The sequence below is a fragment of the Cetorhinus maximus genome, unplaced genomic scaffold (assembly GCF_964194155.1).
Source record: "Cetorhinus maximus unplaced genomic scaffold, sCetMax3.hap1.1 HAP1_SCAFFOLD_1652, whole genome shotgun sequence".
Classification (NCBI taxonomy): Eukaryota; Metazoa; Chordata; class Chondrichthyes; order Lamniformes; family Cetorhinidae; genus Cetorhinus; species Cetorhinus maximus.
Genome location: NW_027597592.1, coordinates 49,559 through 62,500, shown reverse-complemented (window position 1 = coordinate 62,500; position 12,942 = coordinate 49,559). Strand labels below are relative to the sequence as shown.

Here is a 12,942-nt window from a genome sequence, read left to right as displayed (position 1 = left end):
TGGAGTGGACGAGGAAATTGTAGATGACATAGTCAAGATCATTCAAAACTTTCGGTTTGTAAATTGTCCCTATAAATTGGAAATTTGCCAATGTCACTCCCTTATTTAATAATGTTGGGGGAGCTAAACTAGGAAATTATAGGCATACTAGCCTTTTGTCTGTTGCAGGGAAGTTACTAATATTTGTTATTGGGACAGAGTGACTATGCACTTGGATGAACATCAGCCATGAAGGGGTTACAGTGCAGATTCAACAGACAGCAGGGCTAAAAGGGTTAAGTGGAGAGAAAAAGTTGCATAGACTAGGCTTATTTTACCATGACTATAGAAGATTATAGGATGACCTATTTGAGGCGTTTAAGATGATTGAAAGGAATTGATGGGATAGATGGAGAGAAGCTATTTCTTCTGGTGGGGGAGTCCAGAACAAGGGGATATAACCTTAAAATTAGAGCTAGGCTATTCAGGGTAACACCTGGAAGCACTTCTTCACACAAAGAGTAGTGAAAAGCTGGAACTTGCTCCCTTTAAAAAAAACTCTTGAGGGGAGGGGCCACTAAAACTTTCAAAACTGAGATTGATGGATTTTTGTTAGACAAGGGATATAGAACCAAGGTGAGTAAATAGCATTATACAATGGTAACAGCACAGAAGGAGGCCATTTGGCCTGTCGTGTCCATGCCAGCTCTCTGCAAGAGGTACTTGCCTAGCCCCACTCCCCCAGCTTTTTACCTGTAGCCCTGCAAATGTTTTCCCTTTCAACAATTATCCAATTCCATTTTCAAAGCCATGAGTGAATCTACTTTCACCACATTCTCAGGCAGTGCATTCTAGATCCTGGCCACGAGCTGAGTTTTAAAAATAAAGGTTTTCCTCATGTTTCCTCTGGTTCTTTTGCCATTCACCTTGAATTGGTGTCCAACAAAGGGAATAATTTTCCTCTATCTACTCTGCCCAGCCCGTCATGATTTTGAATACCTCTATCAAATCTCCTCTCAGCCTTCTCATCCAAGGAGAACAGCCCCAGCATAGCCAAATCTGTCTTTGTAACTGAAGTCTTTCGTCCCTGGAACCATTCTAGTAAATATTTTCTGCACTCTCTCTAAAGCCTTCGCATCCTAAAGTGTACAGAAGGCCTTTTATAAAGGTTCACCATAACCTCCTTGCTTTAGTACTCTCTGCCTCTATTTATAAAGCCCAGGACCCCATACGCTTTATTAATCACTTTGAGCTTGCCACTTTGATTTGTGCACAGTTCCCCTCTGCTCTTGCACCCCCTTTAGAATTGCACCCTTTAATTTATATTGGCTCTCCACGTTTTTCCTACCAAAATGAATCGCTTGCATCGCTCTGCATTAAATTTCATCTGCCGTGTTTCTTCCGCCCCATCACATTCCGCCAAGCTGTCTATGTCCAAAAAAACTCTACCACTATTCTCCTCATAGTTCACCATATTTTCCAAGTGTTTTATCATTTGCGTATTTTGAATTGTGCCCTGTACACCCAAGTCTAGATCATTAATATGGATCAAGCAAAGCAGTGGTCCCAGTGCCAACTCCTGGGGCATTCCACTGTGTATACCTTCCTCCAGGCCAAAATACAGCCATTCGCAACTACTCCCTGTTTCGTATCACTCAGCCAATTTTGTATCCATGCTGCTACTGTCCCTGTTGCTCCATGGGCTTCAAGTTTGTGACAAACCTGTTCTGTGGCAATTATCCAGTGTTTTTTGGAAGTCCACGTACAGCACATCATCTGCACTACTCTCATCAACCCTCCCTATTACCTCATCAAAAATAGTCAGTCAAACTAGTTAAGATTTGCCCTGAAAAATATCAGTTCTGGCTTTCCTTAATTAATCGATATTTGTTCACCTGACTTGTTATTTTTTCCCCCCTGATTATCAATTCTAAAAGCTTTCCCACCACTGAGGCGAAGCTGATTCGCCTGTAGTTGCTTGGTTTATCCTTGCATCCTTTTTTTGAATAAGGGTTATGATAAGGTAACTAGAATTAAGATGCCGATCAGCCATGATCTAATTGAGTGGCGGAACAGGCTCGAGGGGCAGAATGACCTCCTTCTGTTCTTCTTCTGTTCTATCAAACACTCCCAGGAGAGATACAGCATGGATTAGATACAGAGTAAAGTTTCCTCTGCACTGCCTCAGCAAAGTGCCTCAGCACAAATCACAGAAGAGCCAGTGCGCCAGTGTGATGCTGAGCTTCTTGGGTTTTCAAAGTGTGGAGAGCGGGAGGAAGACTATGGACTGGACGTGTGTGTAATGATTGTCCGTGCGTTTTAGCACTGAGGAGATCCCATTGAAAATCCTCGCTCACAACGGCTTTGTGGGACGGCTGATCGGTAAAGAAGGACGCAACCTGAAGAAAATAGAACAAGAAACAGGGACCAAAATAACCATCTCTCCGTAAGTTGAGCTTGTGCTTGGTTGTAGAGCTGATATTTATTGGACAGGGGATCAGTGCAGAAGGAAGCAGCAGCAAATTTAAACAGAGTTCTTGAATTCTGCCATTTTTTTTTTGTTTATTTACTGAATTTCATGTTGATGCCAAGTGAGGGATTATCCTGCTGTGTTCCATTCAGACCCTCCCTGGCTGATTTTTTTTTAACAGAAGTCGAAACCAACCTTGTCCCATCAAACGCATATTAGACAAAGCAAAAGCCCCCTCTTGACTATCCTGCCAAACACTCCCAGGCAGGTACAACGCAGTTGAGATGCAGACTTGCAGAGCCCCGGAAGCATGGTAACAATGGGGACAGGATCCTTTTTGTAAGCATTGAACCCTGACGCACAATGAAGTCAGTTGGTGATGTTACTGGAATGGATGTTTCTGGAGTTAAAAGTAGGAGGGGGTGGGTGGTGAGAAGTCCAAATGCAGCGTATGATCCCAGTCACCACAGTTGAAGCATCACACAGTACTGAGTGTCACTCCTTGTATATCCGAACCAGGGAAACATATGGGGTGTTTCCGAAACAATGGGGAGAACCCCCTCTCTTGCCTCTCCCCTGCCCCTGAACCTCGCCACATCAAGAGAGGTGGGCATTGGTAGGTCAGACAAGCCCACAGTGCCTCCTGGCGGGACCTACATTAGGGTGTGACGGATGTCAGCCCACTCATCGGAAGCATTTTAATGGTTGTAGTAGAGCTGAGCTGTCGGAGAGGTGTGTATGCTCGAGTGTGTCCACGTTCTAAAGCATGTTTGTTGTGGCTGGTCAGGTTACAGGACTTGACGCTGTATAATCCGGAGAGGACCATCACTGTAAAGGGCAGCATTGAGGCCTGCTCAAAAGCTGAAGTAGAAATTATGAAGAAACTCAGAGAGGCATATGAAAATGACCTTGCTGCTATGAATGTAAGTTCCATTTGAAGGATTTTACCTAACTGTACTGAGGGGTTAACAAAGAAAGCTTGCCTTCTATGTTGCACCCTTTTCTCATAGAGAAACATCCCAAGGCACTGAGGCAAAGAGGGGATTGGGAAGGTGACCAAAAGGCTGGTCAGGGTGGGGGAAGGGCGGCATTTAAAGGAAGAGATGGAGATAAAGAGGTTTAGGGAGGGAGACCCAGAGCATGGACCTAGCCTGCTGAACATACAGCCACCTGTAATGGTGGAAAGGTAACTGAGAACCTCTGCTGCTCTAAGGGTGGGTGAGGGGCAGAACAGGTACAGCTGAGAAAAGCAGCAGCCTGTCCCATGCTTCGTCAGACATATGATGCATGGCAGTGGTAAGAGGTGGATTACCCTGCATAATAAATGAGAGGAAGCAGGGTAGTGTCAAATGGCGAGGATGCAGACAATGCAAGAGTTGTGAGCTGCTGGATGGCAGAGGAGGGAGGCCATTTGGCCTACATCGCTGATCATATCAGACCAGTCCTGCAAACCCCCCACCCCTGCTGGCCTGCAACCCACTGCAGCCACACTGCTTGGTTGCTTCCTGTCGGCAAATGGACAGTTCCAGGTCCTGTTGAGCCGGTCAGTTGATGAAATCGCTGCTCCCCTCATTCCCTGACCTCCCCCCAGCTGGGCACTCTCCTCTGCCTCACCTCAGCAATGGAATGGGAAGTGAAGAATCCACAAAACTGTCTTGCTGGAGTGTTTGGCACAATCGTAGCCAAAACAAAACACTTTGCTTTTTAAAAAAGATTTGTATTTAGAACTTGTGTTTATGCTTGTGTTATGTGCAAGATGAGCTTTGAACAAATATATTACCAACTGGGCCCTGCATTAGAGTGTGAGGCCTACTAGGAAGAAACATTGTTATCAACCCGTTGCCATAACACCGAATATGTACATTTTCTTTTCAATGCGATGGCTGAATAATGTTCGAACTATTCTGCACAAGGTTGAAAGTTTCATGGGCTGCACTTATTTTGATAAAGAGAGGCTCACGCACTGACTCACTCCTATTCACTAATGCCAATACCAGATTTTGCGTCATGAAAGCTCTCAAGTCCCAGGCTGCACGCAGACCTTGGGTTTACCTTCACATTTCACATTCTTTTTGAGAGCTTTGTGCCCATTGAGGTGTGCAGTGTTAGTACTGGTGACAACAACCTCTCTGAGATCAATGCAGCATAGACTGATACACCACAGAAGAAGAAAACCATTTAGTCCATTGTGCCTGTTGCTAACTCTTTTGTAAAACTATCCAATTAATCCCACTCTCCTGCACTTTCCCCATAGCCCTGTAATTTCTTTGCCTCTTCAAATAAGAACAAAAGAAATGGGAGCAAGAATAGACACTTGGCCCTTCGAACCTGTTCTACCATTCAATAACATCATGCTTGATTATCTACCTCATGCCCTGTCCCTACACCTCATGATTCCCTTAGCACCCAAGAATCTAATGATCTCTGTTTTGACTATACACAATGACTGTGGTACTAGTGTCATCCGCCGTGAAAACTGAAGCAAAATATTGATTAAGCATCTGTGCCATTTCTGCATTCCCCACTATTAACTCCCCACTCTCGTCCTCTAAGGGACCAACATTCACTTTAGCTACTCCCTTTCCTTTTATATACTTGTAGAAGCTTTTGCTATCAGTTTTTACATTTTGCATTAGTTTTCTTTCATAATTTACCTTTGCTCTTTTTATTTCATTCATTCACCATTCATAGACTATGTTTATTGTCCATTTTTGCTTCCTATTTCATTCAACTCCTGTTAATTATTTATCCTCTAAATCTACAACTGCTCCGACTTTGATATCATCTGCATATTTGACCATTAATTGTTCCATGTCATTGATGCAAGTTAGAAACAGTGACCAAGAAATTCAGGGCCTGCTTATTTTTGCAAGCCTTATGCGCACATTGTTAACAGCCTGCGCCCACACGGTGAGGTCCAAATAGCCCTGGATTTTGGGCATTAGACCTCATCAGAATGTAGATGGAACTGCAGTAGGAGCCTGAAAAGGTTATTGCTCTAATTTCAAGGTATATAATTGGGTTGGATTGTGGGATCTGACCTCAGAGACCGTGATTGGGTTTGGCAGGACATTGGTAGGAATATCACAGGCCTCAGGAGAACAGTTGGATGCGATCGGAAGTGCTGTAGGGGATCAGGTGGCAAAATCGCAAACCTTGGAAGTACTGTTTGGGGAATCGGGTAGGAATATAAGAACATGAGAGCATAAAAATAGGAGCAGGAGTAGACCATGTGGCCCCACAAATCCGCTCCACCATTCAGTACAATCATGGCTGAACATTGGCTTCAACTGACCATTCCCCATGATTCCCTGAGATACCAAAAATCTGTCTATCCCAGTCTTAAATATGCTCATGATGGAACATCCACAACCCTCTGCAGTAGAGAATTCCAAAGAGTCATAATTCTCTGAGTAAAGAAGTCTCTCCTCAAGTCAGGTCAAGTAGGTCAGATGTTTCTCACGTGTCAGTGCAAACTCGATTGGCCGAAGGGCCTCTTCTGCACTCTGTGATTCTGTGACTGAGCATCCACTGCTCCTTGGAGTAGAGAGTTCCAACGGTTCACAACCCTTTGAGTGAAGAAATTCTCCTCAGTTTGAACCCCATATTCTAAGACTCTGAACCCCTAATTCTAGATTCCCGAGCCAGTGGAAGCATCCTCCCAGCATTTACCCTGTCAAGTCCCTTAAGAATTGTTTCAATTAGATCAAAATCTCCTCTCATTCTTCTAAACTCCGGAGAATGTAGACTGAATCTATTCAATCTCTCCTCATAGGACAATCCCCTCATCTGAGGAATCAATCTAGTGAACCTTCATTGCACTCCCTCGAAAGCAAGTATGTGCTTCCTTAGGTAAGGAGACCAAATCTGTGCACCATATTCCAGGTGTGGTCTTGCCAATGCCCTGTATATTCGTAGTAAGGCTTCTTTACTTTTATACTCCAATCTCTTTGTAATAAAGGCTAACATACCGTTTTCTTTCCTGATTGCTTGCTGTACCTACATGCTAACAGTGAAAGAACACCCAAGTTCCTCTGCAAACATTTCTTTCACCATTGGAAAAATATTCTGCTTCTTTTAAATTTTCTGCTCCAAAGTGGATAACTTCACACTTGTTCACCTTCTATCTGTCACATCCTTACTCACTCATTTACCTGTCGGATTACTCTTTGCAGCCTCGCGGCTTACTTTCCCACTTAACTGTGTACTGGCAGCAAACTTGGAGATATTACACTTAGCCCCCTCAACTAAAATGAGGAGAAATTTCTTCACTCAAAGGGTTGTGAATCTTTGGAATTCTCTACCCCAGAGAGCTGTGAATGCTTAGTTGTTGAGTGCATTTAAGACAGAGGTCAATAGATTTTTGATACTTAAGTAATTAAAGGATGTGGGGATATACAGAAAAGTGGAGTTGAGATAGATCATCCATGATCTCTTACTGAATGGCGAGAAGGCTCAAAAGGACCAAATGGCCTACCACTCCTTCTATTTCTTATATTCTAAGCCATTGATATAAATCAGGATTGTCCAACCTTTTCATATGAGGGGCTACATTTCAATTTTTTTCTCAACGCAAGAGATCAATGAGCAAATTTCAGAACGATAAGGTTGGGCACACATTAAACGGGAATTTTTTTTAAAAGCCAAAGCAAAAATTAATAATTAAAAAAAAAAGTAATTAATAAAAATGACCACTAAAAAGTGCCAAGTAGCAGAGCTAACCAAGTAAAGCTTTTTTTTCCTTTTTGCTTAAGAAGCAGAGCTAGAGAGCCAGACAAGGCCCCAAATCCTGGTCACCAGGGAAAGAGTGGAGACCGGGGCCAAGCTTTAAGAGTTGGGTTTAACAAATACTTACTTTGGGTTCGCCTCTTCTAGTGCACGCTCCGAGCTGGCCTTGGTGGACTTTGTACGAAAATGGAGTCAAAACCCTTTCAGCCTGGGTTTTCCTCCTCTCCTGGCCTGCTTTGTGGATAGGTTTTTGGGGAGGGAGGAGGGGTGTGTGTGTGTGTTGTGTGTGTGGGTTCTCCCTCTCATACAGACGTTCACTCATTCTCCGTGAGGCCCGTGAGGTTTTGACGTTTTATCACCGAGGAGAAATGTGGGGTGGCTGTGAAGGTGCCGTGACCTGCTTCCCCACTCCATCCTGTCCATCCAGCTGTCTCGGCTGGGTGGGTGCTGTTGCTGCGCCTGCTGTTCCGCGTGGCCTCCCCAGCCCGCTCTGCCATCTTGACCTCTGTGCCTTTTTTAGTGGGCCTGCAGGGGAGGGCAAGAGAGAGAATATACCATAACCACTCAACTTGACGCTGTTGCTCCAATCGCAGACAGTTACCCTTCCGCATTTGCTGTTGATAGGCTCACCATTGAATATTTTGAACAGTGAGTCCGCAGGCTGGAGAGAGAGGCATAATGGGCTATGTTGGATAATCTTGATATAGATTGTTAGTAGCTGAGGGCCAAGTACTGATCCTGTGGTACCCCACGCGTTACAGCCTGCCAACCTGAAAATGACCCGTTTTATTCCTGTTTTCTGTCCATTCATCAACCCATTATTCCATGCTAATACACTACCCCCAATCCCATGAGTCCTAATTTTGTGAAACAGCCTCTTGTGTTGACACAGAATGCTTTTTGAACATCCAAATACACAAAACTCACTGGTTCCCTTATTATCTCCTGCTAATAACTCTTAACTGGTTTGATAAACGTGCTTTTCCTTCATTAATCTGTGTAGACTCTATTTAATCGCATTATGATTTTCCAAGTGCCCTGTTGCCACCTCCCTAATAATGGATTCTACCCTTTTTCCTGCTGCTGACGTTAGGCTAATAAATGGCCTATTGTTCCCTTTCTCCTTTCTTGAATAGAGGAGTATTTATCCAGTTCCCCATTGGAAGTTATTATTGAACATGCTTCTCTGTCAGTCCAGGCAGTGCGTTCCAATTCAGAACAACTCATGGTGTAAAAAAGAAAGGGTTCCTCATTTCCCCTTTGATTCCTTTGTCAATTAGCTTAAATTTGCAGCCTCTCGTTATCACTTTTATCACTGGAAACTGTTTCTCCTTAATTACATTATCAAAACTATCCATAATTTCAAACACCACTATCAAATCTCCTCTTAATCTTCTCTGCTCTAAGGAGAACAACCTCAGCTTCTGCTGTCTCTCCATGTAACTGGTTCCAGGGATGAGGGACTTCATTCTAGTAAATCTGCACAGCACCCTTTCTAAGTCCTTGACATCCTTCCTGAAGTGCAGAGCCCAGTATTGGACTCAATACTCCAGTAGCTGGAACTTAATAAAAGTTTAGCAAGACTTCCTTTTGTGCTGTGTGTCTGTATTGATAAACCAGTATATTATATGCCTTTTCAACAGCTTTCTTAACTTGTCCCGCTTCCTTCAAAGTTTGTCGACGCATTCCTGAACTTCTTTAAAATCATATCATTTAGCTTATAGTGCCTCTCCTCATTCCAAAATGAATCATTTCACAGCTCTCTCATGACATTTTATCTGCTATGCGCCTGTCCATTTCAAGCAGTCTGCCCTCCTGAAGCCTGTTACTATCCTCCTTGTTGACTACATTGTACCATCTGCAAACTTTGACCTGGACTTGGGTTTTCAGGGCATAATTTCAAAGAGCAATGATCCTAATACCAACGGCTGGAGACACCACTTCACACTTCCCTCCTGTCTGAAGAAACTATATTTTTAGCATGACTGCCTGCTTGCTCTCTGTACCCATCCTCCATTGTCCCATGGGCTTCGATTTTACAATTAAGTATTATTTGGCGCTTTATCGAATGCCTTTCGAAAGTCCTGGGAAACAACATTAACCTCAGTAGCCCTCATCAGTCCTCACTATTAGTTCATCAAAGAACTTAATTAAATACGATTTCGTTTTAACAAATTCAATGCGGCCTGTAATTGTCAGTTATGTTCCACTTCCCTTTTTCGAGCAAGGCTGTAACATTTGCAGTTCCTTAGTCCTCTGGCACCACCCTCTCATCTGAGGAGGATTGGAAGATTGTGGTCAGAGCCTCTGCAATTTTCGGTGCTACTGCCCAGAGCAGCTTCGGATGCATCCCATCCATACTGGGTGACTTTTCTACTTTTAAGTACTTTTTAATTTTTATCCTTATCCAGTTGCTCTGTTACCTCCTCCTTTACTGTAACAGTGGCAGAATCCTCTTTAGTGAAGAAAGATGCAAAGTACTCGGTTAGTACCCCAGGTCTGCCCCTTGCTTCCACAAGATGATATTTTATGGCCTCTAATCAGCTATGTGCTTGTTTTCAATAGTTTACCACTATTTGTGTTTATTAAAGACTTGGGTTTTCTTTTATGTGATTCATTAACCTACAACATCAACAACCTCTAATCTATTCTCTCATACTTTACTTTCCCCTCTTCATTTTTCCTTTGTACATTCTGTATTCTATTTGCTTCTCAACTGAATTACAAACTTGACATTTATCTTTAGGTGTGTTTTGTTTTATTTTAATCATTTCATCATTAGTTATCCAGGGAATTCTAGATTTGAGAGCGGGTGGGGATAGGGTGTTAGTTATGGTGGAGATGATATTTGAGGGTGCGGGGATGGGGAGTGGTGTTATGGTGAAGTCAGTGTTTGAGAGCAGAGGGTTTTGGTTATGGTGGAGTTAACATTGATTTCCTCGGTATATCAAACCGGTAACTGGGTCTGTCAAGGCAGAATCATTGTTTGGAGCAAAATGAGGTAGGTCAGTAGATGTGCTCCCACAGCCAGCAGAGACTTGGTTGCATTTGTGTCAGGGCTCCCAATAATGCAGCTAGAATATTGCCAGAGATTTCAGTGTCATGATTCACTGACTGTAATCGAGGAGAATGGGAGACAGATCTGATCACTGCCTGGCTCAATCCAGGGGCAGTGTGATCGGGGATCAGAGAGAGGGATCTGATCAGTGCCTGGCTCAATCCAGGGGCAGTGTGATCGGGGATCAGAGAGAGGGATCTGATCACTGCCTGGCTCAATCCAGGGGCAGTGTGATCGGGGGATCAGAGAGAGATCTGATCACTGCCTGGCTCAATCCAGGGGCAGTGTGATCGGGGATCAGAGAGAGGGATCTGATCACTGCCTGGCTCTGTCCAGGGGCAGTGTGATCGGGGATCAGAGAGAGGGATCCAATCACTGCCTGGCTTAGTCCAGGGGCAGTGTGATCGGGGATCAGAGAGAGGGATCTGATCACTGCCTGGCTTAGTCCAGGGGCAGTGTGATCGGGGATCAGAGAGAGGGATCTGATTACTGCCTGGCTCGGTCCAGGGGCAGTGTGATCGGGGATCAGAGAGAGGGATCTGATCACTGCCTGGCTCGGTCCAGGGGCAGTGTGATCGGGGATCAGAGAGAGGGATCTGATCACTGCCTGGCTCTGTCCAGGAGCAGTGTGATTGGGGATCAGAGAGAGGGATCTGATCACTGCCTGGCTCTGTCTAGGAGCAGTGTGATCAGGGATCAGAGAGAGGGATCTGATCACTGCCTGGCTCTGTCCAGGAGCAATGTGATCGAGGAGAATCAGAGATCTGACCACTGCCTGTCTCTGTCCAGGGGCCGTGTGATCGAGGAGAATCCGAGATCTGACCACTACCTGTCTCAGTCCAGGGGCAGTGTGATCGAGGAGAATCAGAGAAAGATCTGACCACTGCCTGTCTCAGTCCAGGGACAGTGTGATTGAGCAGATCAGCGAGAGATGTGATCACAGCCAGTTCAGTGATGATTAATGGCTGGACGGAGGCTGAAGCACAGCCAGAATGTCCCGGATTGTTTCTGACCCCCCTCTCACCCCAGTTTCTCTCTCTCCCTTGTCCTTCGTTGGAGTTGCTGACCCAGACTAGCATTCAGCCTCACAGGCTGCTCTCTAATCTGAATCAGGTACTGCCTCCCATGAGGTGCTTGAGTGTCTAGACCAGAAGATTGAGTCCTCATACTGAACTGAGTTAACTGATCCTGGCAGGGTTTGTGCTCGAATGCTGAATAGCCTCAATCTCTGGGTTGATGGAGAAGTAAACGAATGATTGTAGCTCTGTCCATGGGATAGACAGCTACAATCGGGACAGTATTTGATGAAACAGAACCTAATGCAATTGGGCACAGGGTGAGACAAGGCTGTCTGCTGTCACTGTTGCTCTTTAACATCTGTGTAGAAGCCATGATAAAAGAAGCACTAGATAAAGTACAGAAAGGCGTCAAGGTCCAATTGGTGAAGGTAGTGAAATTTTCAGATGACAAGACCCTGGTGGCTAACACTGCAGAAGATCTACAGATTCTGTTGGATAGAAAGAATGACGTGGTGAAAACTTACAGAATGAAAATTCATGTTAAAATGACAACATTTATGAAGATTGGTAAAAATAATGGTGGGAAAGTGGAGGTCAAGATGAATGGTCAACAGCTGCAATAGGTATCACAATTTATGTACCTGGGAAGCATCTTCTCAGAAGCTGGTTACTGACATAAATCAGAACTAGAATAGCATTGGCAAATAAAGCAATGAGTAGAGATCTTAAGAAAAGATTGATCAAGATTGTACGAACATGCAAACAAGGAGCAGGAGTAGCCCATTCGGCCCCTCGGGCCTGTTCCGCCATTTAATAAGATCATGACTGATCTGATAGTAACCTCAAATATGCATCCCACCTATCCCCTATAGCCTATCTCCCCCTTGCTTATCACCTATCCATCTTTGCCTTAAAAATATTCAAAGACTCTGCTTCCACCACCTTTTCAGGAAGAGAGTTCCAAAGACTTACGACCCTGTGAGGAAAAATTTCACCTCATCTCCATTTTAAATGGGTGACCTCTTATTTTTAAACAGTAACCCCTAGTTCTAGCTTCTCCCACAAGAGGAAACATCTTCTCCACATCCACCCTGTCAAGTTCCCTCAGGATCTTGTATGTTTCAATCAAGTTTCTTCTTACTCTTCTAAACTCCAGCAGATACAAGCCTAGCCTGTCCAACCTTTCCTCATAAGACAACCAGCCCATTTTGGGTATTAGTCTGATAAACCTTCTCTGAACTGCTTCCAATGCATTTACATCCTTCCTTAAATAAGATGACCAGTACTGTACACACTACTCCAGATGTGGTCTCACTAGTGCTCTGTATAACTGAAGCATAACCTCCCTACTTTTGTAATCAATTCCCCTTGCAATAAATGATGTCATTCTATTAACTCCCTAATTACTTGCTGTACCTGCATACTAGCCTTTTGCGATTCATGCACTAAGACAGCCAGATCCCTCTGTATCTCAGAGCTCTGCAACCTCTCACCATTTAGGTAATATGCTTCTCTTTTATTCGTCCTGCCTCGTGATTTGATGTGTCTTGTTCTACGGGGCTGAAACACGTACCCTGTGAAAAGTGGACATCCAAAGACTAGAAAGTTCTGAATTGTGGTTCTGGAGAAGGATGGAACGGGTCAGTTGGAGAGAACACATGAGCAATGAAGAAATTCTCAGGATGGTA

At 44.2% G+C, this 12,942-nt stretch overlaps 1 protein-coding gene across 1 annotated transcript in view; it reads left to right on the top strand.

Annotated features, from left to right (window-relative positions):
* Positions 1 to 12,942, top strand: part of LOC144676509 (insulin-like growth factor 2 mRNA-binding protein 2) — a gene marked incomplete at its 3' end in the record, with an annotated part of 55,591 nt that overhangs the window by 7,652 nt on the left and 34,997 nt on the right. The window contains exons 4-5 of the mRNA XM_078536906.1: positions 2,303 to 2,425; positions 3,237 to 3,372. Coding sequence (XP_078393032.1) covers positions 2,303 to 2,425; positions 3,237 to 3,372 — 259 coding nt within the window. The remainder of the gene's footprint in view (positions 1 to 2,302; positions 2,426 to 3,236; positions 3,373 to 12,942) is intronic.